The 15,002-nt window shown below is 38.5% G+C and overlaps 1 protein-coding gene across 1 annotated transcript in view; it reads left to right on the top strand.

The window, feature by feature from the left end:
* Positions 1-15,002, top strand: part of FRAS1 (Fraser extracellular matrix complex subunit 1) — a 444,205-nt gene that overhangs the window by 387,956 nt on the left and 41,247 nt on the right. Inside the window, exons 57-60 of the mRNA XM_070394313.1 lie at positions 1,512-1,672; positions 2,248-2,395; positions 10,167-10,372; positions 14,066-14,222. Of these exons, the coding sequence (XP_070250414.1) occupies positions 1,512-1,672; positions 2,248-2,395; positions 10,167-10,372; positions 14,066-14,222 (672 nt within the window). The remainder of the gene's footprint in view (positions 1-1,511; positions 1,673-2,247; positions 2,396-10,166; positions 10,373-14,065; positions 14,223-15,002) is intronic.

The following is a 15,002-nucleotide window of genomic DNA, read 5'->3' as shown; positions in this document are numbered from 1 at the left end:
CTCTTTCTTGAATGATTTCCTCTCAGGTTTGAGAGTATCCTTACGACAATTAAGGATATAATTGAGGATAATGCCATTCCTCAGTGACATCACTGTTGGTCCGAGACATTATATAATGCTAGGCATTACAACCAAGAATGGGAGTAGTAAAGAATCACTTTTCTTTCTCTGATTACTGATGGAAGGGAGGAATCTGGCTTACAGTCATTGGTTGACCTCTGTGGTCGAGAGGGAAGACATGGTGCTAAGCATTTTGGCTTGCAAAGGAGGGGAATGAGATCTGTTGAGAATAGAGGTAAGTGATTTCGTATACTTCTCGCTGCTAAAACAAATACATTCTAAAATGTCAGTGTCTTCACAAGTGGAACTTGCTCATTCATATTACTACAGCCTAAAGCAGTCAGTGGGCAGATTTTTCCACCCAGGCTCCTTCCCTCTCCTGGCTGCACAGGGGTCCTCCGCATGCTGCTGGCAGACCTACTACCAGAGGGGCAGCAACTATGAGAACTATCTACCGATGGGAGCCACTTGACCAAGGTCTTTCACCTCTTTGAAGGTGATATTCTGAGGGACAGTGGGAACTGATCTTCTTGAGTACTTATGGAATGCCAGGTACCGAGCAACATGCATTTCATGCATTCTCACTTAATCTTCTGTAGAGAATATGACATTATAGAGGAGAGCAAATGGAGACTCAGAGAGATTAAATAAATCATCAAATATCAAGCAGTTAATATGCCAGAGCTGGATTTAGAACCCAGACCTTTCTACAATGCCACTTCCTTTGCCATACACCAAATGCTCAGTCATGACTAATGTCATTTCACAACTGACTAGAAAAATGTGACTGATGGGTTTTCATGTAGCTTTGCTCTCACCTTGATTGTGAAAACAGCTAAAAATCTACATGTGTATCATTAGGACCCTATGAAGTATGATGTCACAATGGACCAGAAAATGAGTTTCATTCCTAAGATAAGCAATAAGCACATATGGTTTAAGTAATGATGTGTGCACCACTCAGATAAAATGGGGAAATCAAACCAGTTAGGAACATTTAATTAGGAACATTCAGCTTCAGGCCCCATAGAATCCCATAGCTGGTTCTTCCTTAATTGACTATTTTCTAGCTCATCCCTGAGGCGCTCGTCTGAATTTCTTCTCCCTATATAGGCTTGAAATGTTTTCCAATGGATCCTTCCCCTACAGTTCATTGTTCTTCTGTGAACAGTCTCCTTTATGAAGCCACGAAATCATTTTCCCCTAAGGGCTACTTTCCAGCACAACCTGCATGAGACCCTCCTCTAGGTCTGCTCTTAATCTCAGTGTTGGCAAAAAGAAGGAGGGTGATACCTCAGCCTTCCTCAGAGGGAGCACCAAGCATCGCTGAGGTTAGAGTAGACAGGCAGGCAGGATAAAACTGCTGCTGCTGAGAAAGAGAACATGTTGGGAAAGTACCATTGATTTTCTGGGTCAAGGTTGACCTTGGGAATCTATGAATCTCATTTCAGGAGCAGTGAAGATCCCAGTTATCCGCCATGGGACTGACCTTTCGACCTTCACATCTGTCTGGTGTGCTACGCGTCCCTCGGACCCAGCTTCTGCCACTCCAGGAGTTGACTATGTTCCCAGCTCTAGGAAGGTGGAATTCGGACCAGGTGTCACTGAGCAGGTGAGCATACAGCCATGAAAGGCTGGATGAATCCGTTAATGTGGTATCTAGTCTGCTCTCCAGACTCTCTGGAGGACACTAAACTCCACTTGCAATATTACTATCTTCCCTTTCTTCAAAAACACAAACATACAATCAAGAGAACAAACTTAGAGGGATCGTCTACAAAACTCTTCAAGTGATGTTTTCACCATGTTACATCCAGCACCACGGATTTAGGATAAAAACCACATTTGTTTGATCTAAATATCTAGAAACAAAACACCTAAGGGTGTGTAATAAAAAGAGTGTAATTTTATGGATAAAAAGAAACTTCATTTAAGACCACCAAAGAAAGACAAGTCGTTGCCTGTGTCCTAATTTCCCAAAATAAATGGGTGTTATGTGTTTGGCATTCTGTAAGGTTTACTTGAATTTTTCTTTTTTTTTAATTAAAAATCATTTTTTAAAATTGAGATGTAATTAACATATAACACTATATTAGTTTCAGGTGTACAATGTAATGATTCAATGTTTATATATATTGAATTCAATCACCACAGTAAATCTAGTTAACATCCTGATTTTTCTCCTAGTATTGCACCTTGACGATCTTAGATGACACTCAGTATCCAGCAATTGAAGGGCTGGAGACATTTGTGGTTTTCCTCAGCTCAGCACAAGGGGCCGAACTGACTAAACCTTTCCAAGCTGTCATTGCCATTAATGACACATTCCAGGATGGTAAGAGATTGGGGCTGCCGGCTGGTGGCTGATTATAGTTCTATTTTTTCCTTAACTTCCATATGTATGCAATGGACCTCATTCACATTTCACTCAAGAAATGTGAGTATGTGTGTGTGAGTGCATGTGTATGTATGTGTGCATATGTCTGTTATATCTGTGTGTGTACAAGGACCTGCATGTACACATTTACATAGAAATAGGAGAAAGAAATAATTGTTCATCTTTCTGGCACTCTACAAGATACACAAAAAATGTTTAAGCCTTGGTTGGGCCATGTCCTCAAGAAGTTCAATGTCTAGTTGGGGGATCAGACTCTTAAACTGAAAAGTTAGGATATCCTATATAATAAAAAGCTAATATGCAAATCGATTGAATGGTTGAACAACCGATCCTATGATACACACTGACCACCAGGGGGCAGACACTCAATGCAGGAGCTGCCCCCTGGTGGTCAGTGTGCTCTCACAGGGGGAATGCCGCTCAGCCAGAAGCCGGGCTCACAGCTGGAGAGTGCAGCGGCAGTGGTGGGAGCCTCTCTTGCCTCTGTGGCAGTGCTAAGGATGTCCAATTGCCATCAGTCAGACATCCCCTGAGGGCTCCCGGACTACGAGAGGGCGCAGGCCAGGCTGAGGGACTCCCCAGCGAGTGCACGAATTTCGTCCACTGGACCTCTAGTATGATAAATGGCCTAACAGTGCTGTAAATCCAGTGCTATTTGAGCAGATGGGACTGAATGGTAACTTTGTGTGGAAGAATCATAGAAGATTTCACAAAGGAGTTGATATTTAAGCTGAGTCTTCAGGTGTGATAGTAATTTACCTAATGGATAATAAAAGAAAGTTTTGTCAAATAAACAGGTATAATAGGTATAATGGCATAAAGTTTTGAAAGGTGCATATTTGGAAAACAGTGAGATGCTTACTTGTACTTTGAATCCAGTAGGAGGTGAATAAAAGGAAATGAAATGGAAAGATAGGTTGGAGTCAAGTTCTAAAAGTCTTATGTTCTAGCATAAGGAATCGATAAGCAGAGGGAAGCAACAGATTCTTATCAGCACAGGAGTGTGTGATTTTGTCTTAGGAAACTCATTGTCCTGTAGACGATGCGCAAGAATGAAGATACAAGTATATGAACTAGTCAGTCGCCACTGAAGACCTAACCTAAGTAACATGAGGATGAAGAAGAAGGGACAGGTGCTTCTTAGGAAGAATTGATGAAACTTAGAATTGTCAGATTCTAGAGTTGGGTGGAGAAGATCAAGGGAAACCTCCCACCTCAAGCAGAAGGACCCTAATCAGCATTCCTATGGTTGACAATAAAGTCCATGATTAAACTCTTACAGTGAATGAAAAGGCACCAAAAAAAGAACAGGCAGCCCAGCAGAGCAATCTTTAATAATATTATTTATTTTAAATTATTTATTCATTTATATATTTTTAAAAATCAAATGACAAAAATAGTATACTATGAAAATTAAGTCTTCCTTCTACTCCTGTCTCCCAATCCTCTAGTTCCACTCCCTAGAAACAACCATTTTAACCACTTTTTTGTTTTGTGTAGCCTTCAAGAGAGAAAAGAAATCTATGCATATGTCCAAAATGGTATCTTACTTTAATTTATTTTTTAATATATATTTTTATTGATTTCAGAGAGGAAGAAAGAGGGAGAGATAGATAGAAACATCAATGAAGAGAGAGAATCATTGATCAGCTGCCTCCTGCATGCCCCCTGCTGGGAATCAAGCCCACAACCCAGGCATGTGCCCTGACCAGGAATTGAACTGTGACCTCCTGGTTCATAGGTCGACACTCAACCACTGAGCCACACCAGCCAGGCAAAAAATGGTATATTATTTTATAGCTAGGTTTATTAAGGTTTAATTTACATGAATTAAATTCATCCTTTCTGGTATGCAGTTCTATAAGTTTTGACAAATGGACAGTATTGTGCCCACCACCACAATCAAGATGTTGAACAGCCCTGGCTGGTATGGTTCATTTGGTTGGGCATTGTCTCGTGCACAGAAAGGTTTCTAGTTCGATTTCCAGTCAGGGTACATGCCCGGGTTGTGGGCTTGATCACCATAGGGGGCCTGTAGGAGGCAGCCAATTGATGTTGTGCTCTCACATTAATGTTTTTCTCTCTCTCCCTCTCCCTCTTCATTCCTCTAAAAACCACTAAACTATTTTTTAGTGACAATAGGGTTGAACAGTTCTAACCCTACAAAGTTCTCTCACGCCCCTGTTAGTCATCCTCTTACCCATCCTGAGTCCTGGCAACCACTGATCTATTTTCTAACCCATAGAGTTATGCCATTTCCAGAATGTCTAAATGCAATCCAGTAATATGAGCACCTTGAGTCTCGCTCTTTCCATCAGAATACTTACTGCCTTTGAGAGCCATCCATATTGTTGCACATAAGAGTAGTTCACTCTTTCCACTGCTGAATAATCTCCATTGCATGGACGTACCGCCATTTGTTTATCCACTCACCTGTTGAATGACATTTGGGCTGTTTCCAGGTTTGGGCAATTATGATCAGAGTGGCTATAACATTTGCATATAGGTTTTTGTGTGAATATAGGTTTTCATTTCTCTGGAGTAAATACTTAGGAATGGAGTTGTTGGATCAAATGGTCAGTGTTTAACATTCTAAGAAACTGCCAGCTTGTTTTCCAAAGTGGTTGTAACTATTTTGTGTTACCACCAGCAGTGTGTGAGAATTCCAGTTGCTCCACATCCACACCAACATTTGGTGCTGTCAGTTTTTATGAAGTGTTTTCATTATTCCAGTAGGTGGGTAGTGAATGAGTGATGACATTGAGATATTTTCAGGTGCTTACTTGCCATCCATATATCTTCTTTGGAAAAGCATTGTAGAAAACTCCCATTTTTTAATTGGGTTGTTTATTGTATTGTTTTAGGCTCTGGACAAAGATTTGTGTTTTGCAAATATTTTATCCAAATCTACTGCTTCTTTTTTTGTTCTCTTAACAATGTCTTTAAAAGAGCAATAGGCTTTTATTTTGAAGCCATTCCATTTATTGATATTTCTATTACTGATCATGCTTTCAGTGTTGTAACTAAGAAATCTTTGCCTAAACCCAAGTTTCAAAGATTTTTCTCCTTTGTTTTCTCCTGGTAGTTTTATAGTTTTAAGTTTTGCAGTTAGAGTTGTGATTCACAAAATGGTAACTTTAACCATGAACAAGATTATAACAGTACTCTACTCTATACTGCATGTTACATCAGAGTTTACAGAGTGACCTGTTAGACATTATCTCCTTTGCTCATAATCCAGTGGTTTCACTTTTATTTCTGTTTTGTAGATGAGACTGGGGAAGAAACATTCACCAAGCATAGTATGTGGAGGAACCAGCATACCTTCTGGATCTTTTGGCTCCAAACCCACTGTCCTTATATAACACTAAAGGGTTCTATTTGTGCAGTAGTAGACTCTGTGGGATTTTTTTTTTCAGTGAAGTTAAAAAAAGAAAGAAAAAGGAAATTCATTTATTTCTTTTATTCTTGAAAAGTCTCCTTATTCTTTTGCATGAAAAGATAACCAATTTCCCTCTGATAAAGTAGAAAGTGAATGCAAAATCAGAAGTCCTAAAATTTAATGCCAGCCCCACCACTTCCTTGCTCTTTCAGCCTTAAGTTTATTGAGCCCCATTTTGTTCATCTATAAAACATGTAAATACCCACCTTACAAGATTGTTGTAAAGAATAAATTAGATAAAATTTGTGAAAATACCTACCATAGTATCAGGCACATAGTAGATTTTAATTATATGTTAACTTCTTTTCTTCCTGACACACCTATAATTTATTATACTTGCCAGTGGGACTCCAGTAACACATAAACTATAAACTTCATTGTACTCTGATCAATACAAGATTCCACTTAGATTATTTTTATCTTTTGTTGATGGGAATTAGGATTGCAAACTTAGAAAATGAATATGTTAAATATATATATATATATATATATATATATATATATATATATATATATATATTATTTTTCAGGAAGACTACAATAATATATATTCAGTCCAGAATTTATCCCAAAGAAAGAAATCCCCAAACCTATTTCAGTGACCCATTGTAGTGTTCAGCAATTACTTCTGTTGGTTATCCTTCTTCCTAGTGAGTACTAACTTTTGTTGAATCCCTTCAATGTGCACATTCTAAGGCAGAAAGATCTCACTGGCTCTTCAAATTGTGAAACTAAGGTTAAATAATTTAAGATCACACAGAGAGGAAGTGATGGATCTGTAAAACCCAGATCCACTCTATCCAAGTCCAATCTTATGCTTTTATACCCTACCATGCTCACTTTCCATAGAAGTGGAATCATTGGGTCATAAGGCAGTTCCACTTTTAATTTTTTTGAAGAAACTCCCTACTGTTTTCCACAGCAGCTATACCAATCTGCATCCCCACCAACAGAGCACAAGGGTTCCCTTTTCTCCACATCCTTGCCAGTACTTGTTTGTTGATTTATTGATGATAGCCATTCTGACAGGTCTGAGGTGATATCTCATTGTGATTTTAATTTGCATTTCTTTGATGTTTAGTGACATTGAGAACTTTTTCATATGTTTATTGGCTATCTGTATGTACTCTTTGGAGAAATGTCTATTCAGATCCTTTGCCCATTTTTTAATTGGATTGGTGTTTTTTTGTTTCTTTTTTTTTGGTGTGGAGTTTTATAAGTTCTTTATAAATTTTGGATATCAATTCCTTATCAGATGTATCATTGTTGAATATGTTCTCCCATTCAGTGGGAATAGAGGGAACATACCTCAACATAATAAAGGCCATATATGACACGCCCACAGCCAACATCAAACTCAATGGGCAGAAACCACAAACGTTCCCCTTAAGATCAGGAACAAAAGAGGGGTGTCTGCTTTCACCACTCTTATTCAATATAGCCACAGCAATCAGACAAGAAGAAGAAATTAAAGGCATTCAAATTGTAAACAAAGAAACAAAAACTGTCATTATTTGCAGATGACATGATATTGTATATAGAGAACCCTAAATATTCCCCCCCCCCAAAAAAAATAATACTAGAATTGATAAATGAATTCAGTAGAGTAGCAGGATATAAACTAAATATTCAATAATCAGCTGCATTTTCATGCACCTATAATGAACTATCAGAAAGGGAAACTAAAGAACCTATCTCATTTACAATTGCATTAAAAAAAATACCTAGGAATAAATTTAACCAAGGATGTAAAAGACCTGTTCTTGAAAAATTATATGACAGTGAAGAAAGAAATTGAAGATGATACGAATAGTAGAAGCATATACCATGTTCATGGATAGGAAGAATTAATATCATTATAATGCCCATACTACCCAAAGCAATCTATAGATTCAATGCAATTCCTATCAAAATACCAATGGCATATTTCTCAGAATTAGAAAAATTATTCCAAAAAATAATATGGAACTGCAAAAGACCCCAAATAACCACAGCAATCTTGAGAAAGAAGAACCAAGTTGGAGGAATCACGCTACCTGATATCAAACTATACTACAAGGCCATAGTAATCAAAACAGCATGGTACTGGCATAAAAACAGACACATAGATCAATGGAACAGAATAGAGAGCCCCAAAATAAACCCACACCTTTATAGTAAGTTAATATTTAACAAAAGAAGCAAGAACATAATATGGGCTAGAGATAATCTAATCAATACATGGTGTCAGGAAAATTGGATAGATATGTGCAAAAGAATGAAATTAGACCACCTTTTACACCATATACATTAATCTAAAAATGGATTAAGGCTTAAAAGTAAGAATCAAAACCATAAAAATCCTAGAAAAAAAACATAGGCAGTAAAATCTTGGACATTTTTTGTGGCAATATTTTTTCTGATATTTCTCCTGGGGCAAGGGATACAAAAGGAAAAATAAACAAATGGGACTACTATAAAGATTTTGCACTGCAAAGGAAATCATCAACAAAACGAAAAGACAACCACTCTAGCTTTTAACTCTCGACTTGACGCCTGTCAGGCCAGCAAGAAAAATCAATCCAAAGCATTAGATAATCTGCCATGAGCAGAAAAGCTTTCTTGCTTGTGTTACTTTTAAATTGGCAACAAGCTTCCTTCTTGTCCTCCTGTGCTAGGTCATGTCATTGCCACCTACTCCCTAATAGCACAGACCATTATACTGGATGACAGAGCCCTAAATGGTAATTGTTCAGAACCTAATGCTAAAGTTGTTAATTTTCCTTTAGGTGTGGTTTCTGGGTTTTTCTCAATAATAAGTGGTAATTGTTAGGCTTAGTTCAGCTCATGGTTTTGTGTTATTTTGCTGATGCCAACAGTTCCGAGCAGAGGGAGGTTGGAGGTAAGCAGCTTTCTGCAAGTGGACTTGCAGAATGCTGGTGTGCTCACCCTTCCTATTTCCTCCTTTCAGGTTTGGCAAGGCATACCCAGGACCCAGCCAGGAGCTAGGTGTCTATAGCTATAGGGTCAGCTTCCTGCAGCCCCAAAGACTAATGTGGCATATGACTGGAGGGACTACCTCTTTGTATTTTTTATTAAGAAATTAATAGCCTACAGTCAACAAAATGTTCTCGGAAGGGGACATGTCTTAATACAGAGGATTACCATGGGCACTGCAGGAAGTAAGGAGGGAAAAAATGACCTTTCATATAGAGGAGCCTGGAATTAGGGGCCAATATAAACCATATGATAATAACCCCTACCAAAGTTTGAGTGTCGCTGTGTGCCAGATACTGCATTGAACACCATGCCCATACAATCTTGTTAAATTCAATACTCCTGATAATTCTATGAGTTAGATATTAACATTTCCAATTTACATATTGAAGAAACCCAAGTCTCATAAAACCCAAGTAGATTGCTCTATATCATACAGCTAATAAGTAGCAGAGCTGGGGTGGAAATTCAAGCCTGCTTACTCCAAAGCCTTTGCTTTTAACCACATTCGGCTACTGTCCCTCCCTAAAGTCGAATGAGGCCTTGTGAGTTATGAGAACAGGTAACTCCCCAGCAGTGGTCACAGATTGGGGGCCCAGTGGACATTTCAGCATGTGGATGTGTTTGGTTTGGCCCAAATAGTTTTGACTTGCCTGGAATTTCTTTTTTCCTATTTTAATGGGTTGTTATTTTAAAATTTAGGAGATATGACATAAAAATCCAGATAAGAGGTCTTGCTTTGTTTGAAAATAGCAAGAGCTGCCAACAAAAGACTGGAGCAGCAAGCCAACCTCCTTTAAACAAGGCCTGCTCTTCCCACTTTACCAATGTCCCAACTCTTTCTTGTTGTCTTCCTGGCCCCTGGACCAGTGTGAGTGGCCACTTATCAGCAGGCTTGCACTGCTGTTTGCCTTATTGTAGCCTTAGAAGGGAAGTGAACTTTTTGAGTACTCAAGTCTCTATCAAAATTTTTCTTATACCTGGCCCATTTTTTTTACCTGAATTGCTTTTCTGCATTTGAGATGGTGACCATACCCTGAAGCTGGGCAAAAATGGGTGCAAAATTGACTTGTTCTATTTTATTGGAACCACATTCACAGTGGAAGCAATTCCCTGGCCCTGAGAGCAGCAATCAGGCCTTGAAATCTGCTTACCGCCTGTGATTGGCCAGCCTAGGGTGGCCCTTCCTGGAGCCCTCCTGCCACGAGGCTGCTGAGAGCTGCCGAGGGCTGTGGCCACCTCCCCGTAACTCCCTCTAACGATACCTCCATCTTTCCTTCTGCTCCCCAGTGCCCAGCATGCAGTTTGCCAGGGACTTGCTCCTAGTGAAGGAGAAGGAGGGTGTTCTGCACGTGCCTATCATTCGGAGTGGAGACCTGAGCTATGAGTCGTCGGTGAGGTGCTATACTCAGAGCCATTCAGCTCAGGTCACAGAGGACTTTGAGGAGAGAAGAAATACAGACTCTTCACGGATTACGTTTCTAAAAGGGGAGAAAGTAAGTGGATTTGTGGTTACTGAATGATGAGATTCTCTTCGTCCTTGATGCCTTTATTTGTTCACAGTGAAGTAATTTAGGTAAATTCTGAACATTTTAGGATATTTCTTACTAATTGGTAATATTTTTTAGTTATATCATGCATTCTATGTGGCTATCTGGGTCTCTCACTTAAAACCAAACACATATGTCATTGGTTGAGATGGGAAATGTAGGTGATGAGTAATGTCTTTGGAATTTATCAGAATCAAATGAACAAGGCTCCTCTTAATTTGAAACATTAGAGACGAAGAGATTCTACATGTAAAGGAGGAATAGACAATACTCTAATAGCTGGGCCTCTGTCCTAGGGCAACATACGTGCTAATAGAACCAATAGAATAGGACCAGATGAGAAGACATTGAGCATATGCAAGTCAGTTGAATAGCAATGCACAGTGCATGGGAAACCCTGAAAAATGCCAATCACTAAGTATGGCTGCATCAAACTCAGTGTATGCCAAAAATATATATTGAATGAGACTCACATTTCTCCATTTTTGGATCTCAATTGCAGACGGTTGATTCAATTGTGCCCCTTGATTCAAGGCACAAGCCCTGGTCGGTTAGTTCAAGGCCCTTCTCTTATTCTGTTTATTTATTTTTATTCTATGCCTCTTCTCCTCATTCTCCTCCTCACCTCAGAGCTCGTCAATCTGTTGTGTTTAATATATACCTTTTAATTTATATTTGTTCTTTAAAAATGCTTGTTTTGTGTGCATAATTTTTATTTTATAAAATTACTATGTGTTGTATCTTTTTCAAACTTTTACTGTGTTTACTCAGCAATATGTTTTATTCATCTATGTCATTGATGTGAACATCTAATCAGTTGCTTCAAACTATTGCATAGTTTCATGATGTGCATCTACTACCTTTTTAAAAATTTGTTCTTATTAATTTTGGAGAGAGAGGAGGGGGGAGGAAGAGAGAGATGGAAACATCGATGAGAGAGAAACATCAACATCGACCTGCTACCTCCCGTATGCCCCCAGGGGATCAAGCCCAAAACTCGATCTTGTGCCCTGACTGGGAATCAAACCAGTGACCTCCTGGTGTCAACACTCACTGAGTCACACCTGCAGGCTGCATCTCCTACTTATTTTTTTTTTAAGAGAGAGAGTAGGAGAGAAGGGGAGAGTCAGGGAGAGAAACACATCGATTGATTGCCTCCTGCACACACCCTGACCAGGGCCTGGGGATGGAGCCTACAACTGGGGTATGTACCCTTGATCAGAATTGAACCCAGGAGGCAACCTTAAGTCCTCGGACTGAAGCTCTATCAACTGAGCCAAACCAGCTAGGACTGCATGTACTACCTTTTACCTACCTGTTCTCAGCAATAGACAGTGAGGAACCATAGAAATAGCCGACAGTCAACTCCTCACACTACGCCACCACTAATAATACTGCGGTGCACATCCTCATACTTATCTACTCACAGATGTGAGATGGAATTTCTTTGGATACATATATAGCAGCCAAATTGCTGTGCCATAGGGCATGCATGTGCTTAATTTTAAAAAAAGGAATATTGTCAGAATACTTTCCAGAATCTCACTAGCAATACACAAGGATTGTTGTAACCCAACATCCTCTTCAACACTTAGCATTATTCATCTTTTGACTTTTTGCTAATCTAATATGTGTAAAGTTACAACTTGTTTTAATTTTCATTTTTCTAATTAATGGTGGTTTATATACTTATTGAACTTTCACTTGTTGAAATTTATTATTATTTTAATCCTCACTAGAGGATATTTTTTTCCATTGATTTCTAGAGAAAGTGGGAGGGGGGAGGGGTAGAGAGATAGACACACACACACACACAGACACACACACAGACACACACACACACACACCAATTGGTTGCCTCCCAACAGACCCCTACCAGGGCTGGAGAACCTGCAACCAAGGTATGTGCCCTTAACAGGGAATTGATCCTGTGACCCTTCAGTCCATGGGACAATGGTCTAACCATTGAAATAACTGGCCAGGGCAAAAATGTATTATTTTAATCCTCTGTTCCTTATTTTGTTACATTGCTGTCTTTTTCTTACTGATCTGCTATACTTTCTTAAATATTCTAAATATTAATTCCTTACCAGTTAGACATTTAAATATTATAGATATACTTTCACTTTCTGTAACTTATCTATTACCTTGAACCATGATGTTCTTAGTTGAACAGAAGTCTTTGATTTTGATACAATCTAATGTATATAATTTTGGTTTTATGATTAGTCCTTTTGAAGTTTAGCATAAGAAGACCTTACCCATACCAGTTCACCCCAGATTATTTTTCTGTTCATATTTAATAAAAGTGATAGCTTTCTTTTTTGGGACTCTCAGTCTATTACATATTTATGACACAGAAAAGCCTGATTCAGTTATGTATTTTATAAGAATTTTACTGGTGGCAGGTTGAAGCATGTACTTAAAAATACACACAAATACTACAGATGCAATCTTAATCTTTGAGTCTACATGTCTGTATTTGTTTTAAGTTCAAAAAAGGATTCTCTACCTATCCAAGAGACAGTTTGTCATTTAATAAAATTATAAAGAAATATAGTCTAATAGTCTAAATGTTAGCCACATGACAATCTATCTATCATCATTCGTAAGCACACTTGGGAATCTTCATTTTTCTTGGCTTACTAAGCAATATGTCTTTGGAACTTGTCATTCACTAGAATGTCTTCTTTTAAAGATATCCTGAAGATTCACTACTAAATTCATATTTTCTATAAAAAATTGTTATTGTAAGAAAGATGTGGTAGGGGAAAAAAAAGAACATTCTTCAGGGATTTAAAACCAGGTTAGCAAGCCTCGTATCATGTTCACAGGCATGCTCTCCTTTCACTTAGTGTAATTAGGAAGTATGAGAATGAAACTTCTCTACACCCACATAGTCTATGCAATACGGTAGTATAGTGGATTTTAAATGGTTCAACTGAAAATAACCCCACTTATCACATGAAGCCACCATTGAGGCTGCTCTGTTTTCCAAAATGTTGTGACCTTATTTTACATATCTCAAGGACACAATCCCCAGTAGAGAATGATCAGTTTGAGAAACACTATTTCTTTGCATCAAACAGGGGTTTAGGTTATATTCTGAGACTCAATCAATACTCAGTAGTTTTCAGATGAGACAACATTTGGCAGCACATTTGAGAATTCTGCAGCACTTAAAGGTGTCCTTAGCCTAACAGGAAGCCTTTCTAAGACTATTCCATTTTTACAATGGACAAGGAACATTGTTCAGCTCTCCAGGAAGTCTAATCCATTTGTTAAACCCCCACATCAGAAATCTACCTATTATAACATGTACCAGTGTATTGATCAGCCCAGGCAAAATCTGGGAAAGCATGCAAATGTTCTACACATGATCATTAGTGGGTTCTGTATTTGATCTTCTTTTTCATAACTCATCACCAATAATTTAAATGATTTGGAATGTTCTCATACAAGGCTCCACATATAGGTAAGTCTCACATAGGCATGAACTCCTAGATAACATTCTATTTTAACTAGAATTTGCGTTGACTCTTTGATGCTACAAAGAAGAACAATCATTTTCTAGGAAAATCAAGGAAGTTATTGACATCTCAATGCAAATTTGACTCTATCTTGTTCCCTTGGCTCTAGATGAAGAACTGCACTGTCTCCATCCATGATGACTCGATGTTTGAGCCTGAGGAACAGTTCAGGGTCTTCCTCAGCCATCCCCTTGGGAATCACTGGAGTGGAGCCAGAGTTGGAAAGAATAGCATGGCCACCATCACCATATCCAATGATGAAGATGGTAACCACAACACTAATGTACATTTTCTGTACATCACATTTACTAACCATGCAATTATAAGTGTCTTGAAAAATGAAAGGGCTACAAAAATGCCTACTGATAACAGTCCTGCATTATATTTATAACATGTTGGCAGCAAATGATCATTGTCTACAAAGCTCCTATAAGTTTACTAGGGCTATAGTTAGTTTTAACCTCATTATTCCCTACCACACTGCCAAGAGAAAGGAATGAGTATAGTTAAAGGCTAGGACAGAGACACTAAGACAGGCAGAGAATAAAACTCTTTAAATCACTGCAGTTAGAGCAAAATTGGAAATACCATCAGAATGAGTTGAATCCAATGAACTGATTTAAACACTGAAATTAGCCGAAACCGGTTTGGCTCAGTGGATAGAGCGTTGGCCTGCGGACTGAAAGGTCCCAGGTTCGATTCCGGTCAAGGGCATGTACCTGGGTTGCAGGCACATCCCCAGTAGGAGATGTGCAGGAGGCAGCTGATCGATGTTTCTCTCTCATCGATGTTTCTAACTCTCTATCTCTCTCCCTTCCTCTCTGTAAAAAATCAATAAAATATATTTAAAAAAAAAAAAAAAAAACACTGAAATTAGAAAAGTCTAATTTCTCAGTTTTCTTTTCTTCCATTAACTTGGCCTACTAACCTAAAAAAACAAATCTTAAATTCTTTAGTCAGGTTGTAGTAAAGAGTGCCCCATGCACCAGGGAAAACAAAATCTGTTCCAAACTGAGACATAATTGTTCTATTAAAATTGATATTTT

Source organism: Myotis yumanensis, unplaced genomic scaffold (genome assembly GCF_028538775.1).
Source record: "Myotis yumanensis isolate MYYU_CA2020_CCGP unplaced genomic scaffold, mMyoYum1.0.hap1 SCAF_1, whole genome shotgun sequence".
Classification (NCBI taxonomy): Eukaryota; Metazoa; Chordata; class Mammalia; order Chiroptera; family Vespertilionidae; genus Myotis; species Myotis yumanensis.
The sequence above is the reverse complement of the archived record's forward strand: the minus strand, read 5'-3'. Positions and strand labels throughout refer to the sequence as shown.